Source organism: Chiloscyllium plagiosum, chromosome 19 (assembly GCF_004010195.1).
Source record: "Chiloscyllium plagiosum isolate BGI_BamShark_2017 chromosome 19, ASM401019v2, whole genome shotgun sequence".
In the NCBI taxonomy this organism is placed as follows: domain Eukaryota; kingdom Metazoa; phylum Chordata; class Chondrichthyes; order Orectolobiformes; family Hemiscylliidae; genus Chiloscyllium; species Chiloscyllium plagiosum.
Window position 1 is genome coordinate 56,182,681 of NC_057728.1, and position 2,637 is coordinate 56,185,317.

General features: G+C 46.9%; 1 protein-coding gene across 4 annotated transcripts in view; it reads right to left on the reverse strand.

Moving 5' to 3' along the window:
• The window catches only part of LOC122559849 (SLIT-ROBO Rho GTPase-activating protein 1-like), a 300,957-nt gene that overhangs the window by 8,771 nt on the left and 289,549 nt on the right, over nt 1-2,637 (reverse strand). For 3 of the 4 annotated variants that reach the window (XM_043709964.1, XM_043709962.1, XM_043709963.1), the window contains exon 21: nt 1,677-2,019. In XM_043709964.1, coding sequence (XP_043565899.1) covers nt 1,677-2,019 — 343 coding nt within the window. The remainder of the gene's footprint in view (nt 1-1,676; nt 2,020-2,637) is intronic. The other variant, XM_043709965.1, reaches the window with a different exon arrangement.

Consider the following 2,637-nt stretch of genomic DNA (forward strand, 5'->3'; position numbering starts at 1 on the left):
ATCATCTTCCTGACCTCTCCGCCCCCACCCCACTCTGGCCTATCACCCTCACTTTGACCTCCCTCCACCTATCGCATTTCCAACGCCCCTCCCCCAAGTCCCTCCTCCCTACCTTTTATCTTTGCCTGCTGGACACACTTTCCTCATTCCTGAAGAAGGGCTTATGCCCGAAACGTCGATTCTCCTGTTCCTTGGATGCTGCCTGACCTGCTGCGCTTTTCCAGCAACACATTTTCAGCATGGACCAATTATAGGCAGGTGGGATTAGATTTGTTTGGGATTGTGGTTGGTATGGACTTGCTGGACTGAAGGGTATGTTTTTGTGCTATATGACTCTCTCAGGCATTGGATACCAGTCACAAAAGATTTTTAAAAAGACATGGAGTGGAACTTGCTTTTTAAAACACAGAGGGTGGTTCACATGTGGAATGAACTTACAGAGGAAACAGGTACAGTTAAAAGACGTCTAAAAGACATTTGGTTAAATTGAGGAATAGGAAATGCTTGGAGGAGTATAGGCTAAATGCAGGCAAGTGGGATTAGATTAGTTTGGGATTATGGTTGGCATGGACTGGTTGAACTGAAGGGTTTGTTTCCGTGCTGAATGACTGTATGACTATGACATTGAGTTGACTAAAGTCTGGCCTTTGTCCATACAGTGTCTTAAGACAGGATTCTTGCCTGGTGCGATGCTCAATAATTTAATATTTTTTGAAGTGGTCAAAATTTGCCGAAATGATTAAAATTTCCTTAAGCTCCAGTAGAAGGGAAAGTGAACGTCTTACTTACAAAGTGAGCAAGTATTTGGTTTGTTTTTAACTTGGGGTCTCATGTAGAATGAGAATTGAAATAATCTGATACAAGGGGGCTATAAACACAAGACAACTACTAATTAATCCAACGGGGAAGGAAGATAAATTTGTTTCATCAGAGCGGTGAGGATTTGGAATTCACCAGCACAGGAAATTGAAAGTGGCTGAGGTGAATGACCTAGACATTTTGAAAGGTAAACAAAACAAGAACAATTTCTTTCCAGCTACTCCAGTCCATTCCTGATTTTGTGCGGCATCAACTCTGCCCTCAACCAACCCTAATTGCCCTGTCCCACAGGAGCTGCTAATGCCCTTCCCTCTGGAACTCCCTGCTAAATCTCCCCGTCAATCCTCCTCCTTTAAGATGCTCCTTAAAGCGACCGCCTTAACCAGATGTTTGGCGACCTGCAGCTCCTCAGCGGTCAATGTCAAATTTTGTTCGGCAACATTCCTATGAAATGCCTCGCGAGGTTGCACGGTGTTAAAAGCGCTATAGAAATGCAACTTGTTGTTCCTGGGTTTAGCTACATGGGCAGTGGCAGCAGCTGATATATGAAAGAATGGAGGAGCTCAGCTCAGCTCTCTCTCTCTCTCCTCCAGTGCTAACCCACTTTACCAATGACAAGAAAGCAAACAGTGTCTGATTACTGCCCAGTGAACTTTGGCAAAACGTATCGCTGCAGTGCGATGCAAACTTGGCTCAGTTGAACAATGACTGGGTGAAATGAATGGGGACAAAAACCAAAATGGCAACCATGCGACAAAAGGTTCAAGAAATGTTTCATTGAAAGAGTACAAGTCAACACTGAAAAGTTTAAAACATCAAGGCAGATGATTAAAAATAAATTGATGTCTTGCACAGACCTGGGCGATTGTTTCAGGGTCTAGAGGTTTATGCTCACTGAAGCAGTTGTATTGACCGGAGGATGTAGACCTTCTGATTGGTGGACTCTCGATCTTTTTGAGAGCCTCCTGTCGGCTAAGGTTGGAAAGGCTGCCAAGGGCACCTCGGCGACGCCTCTCCGGACTGTCCACTGGCATGCTGCGATTCTGGTGGAAAAGGCGGGAGCTGGCGTGGGTAGGCATGATCAAAGGGCCACCGTCCCCAGAGCTACTTACTAAGCCATGGACTGGGTGCACTGCACAGTGCCCGTCGTTGGGTCTCAACGGGCGCCGAGCTGTCGGTGGTTCTGGTCTCCTTTTCTGTCTGGAGGACACAAAAAAACCATCAAAGGCACACCTTCTTTTGCGCCCCCACAGTTTGCAGAAATGCCTCATTTTCTTGTAGAACATCAGTCATGAAACTTCAGAAACAATTCACTGGCACTGAAGGACGTGAATCTAAAGTGGAACCAGGTCAGGGTTTCAGGGATAGGGCAGGTGGTCGGCATTAAATTCCAAATGTTTACTGCACCGAAAGAGACCATTTGGCCCATCGCGCCCATGCCAATCAACAGAGACCTGACTGCACTAATCCCATCTTCTCACGTTTGTCGGCCTTAGTTCTGGAGACTATGCAATCTGCTGTGGCGGGATTCAAACCCAGGTCTCCAGGAAATTGTCTGTGTCTCTGGATTAGAGATCCAACAATAATACCACCAAGCAATTGGCTCCCCGTTATCTAATCCTCATCTGCATGTTGAAGTGTTATGGCCAGAATCTTCCAAGCCCCTTGGATGTGGGTGGAAGGTTGAGAGGAGGGAAGGGAGGGAAGGAAGAGTGAGGGAGAGAAGGACGGAAGGGAAGGAAGGAAAGGGAAGGAAGGAAAGCACAGGGAGGGGAGTGAAGGAAGGGAGGGAGGGAAGGGAGGGAGGGAAGGGAGGGA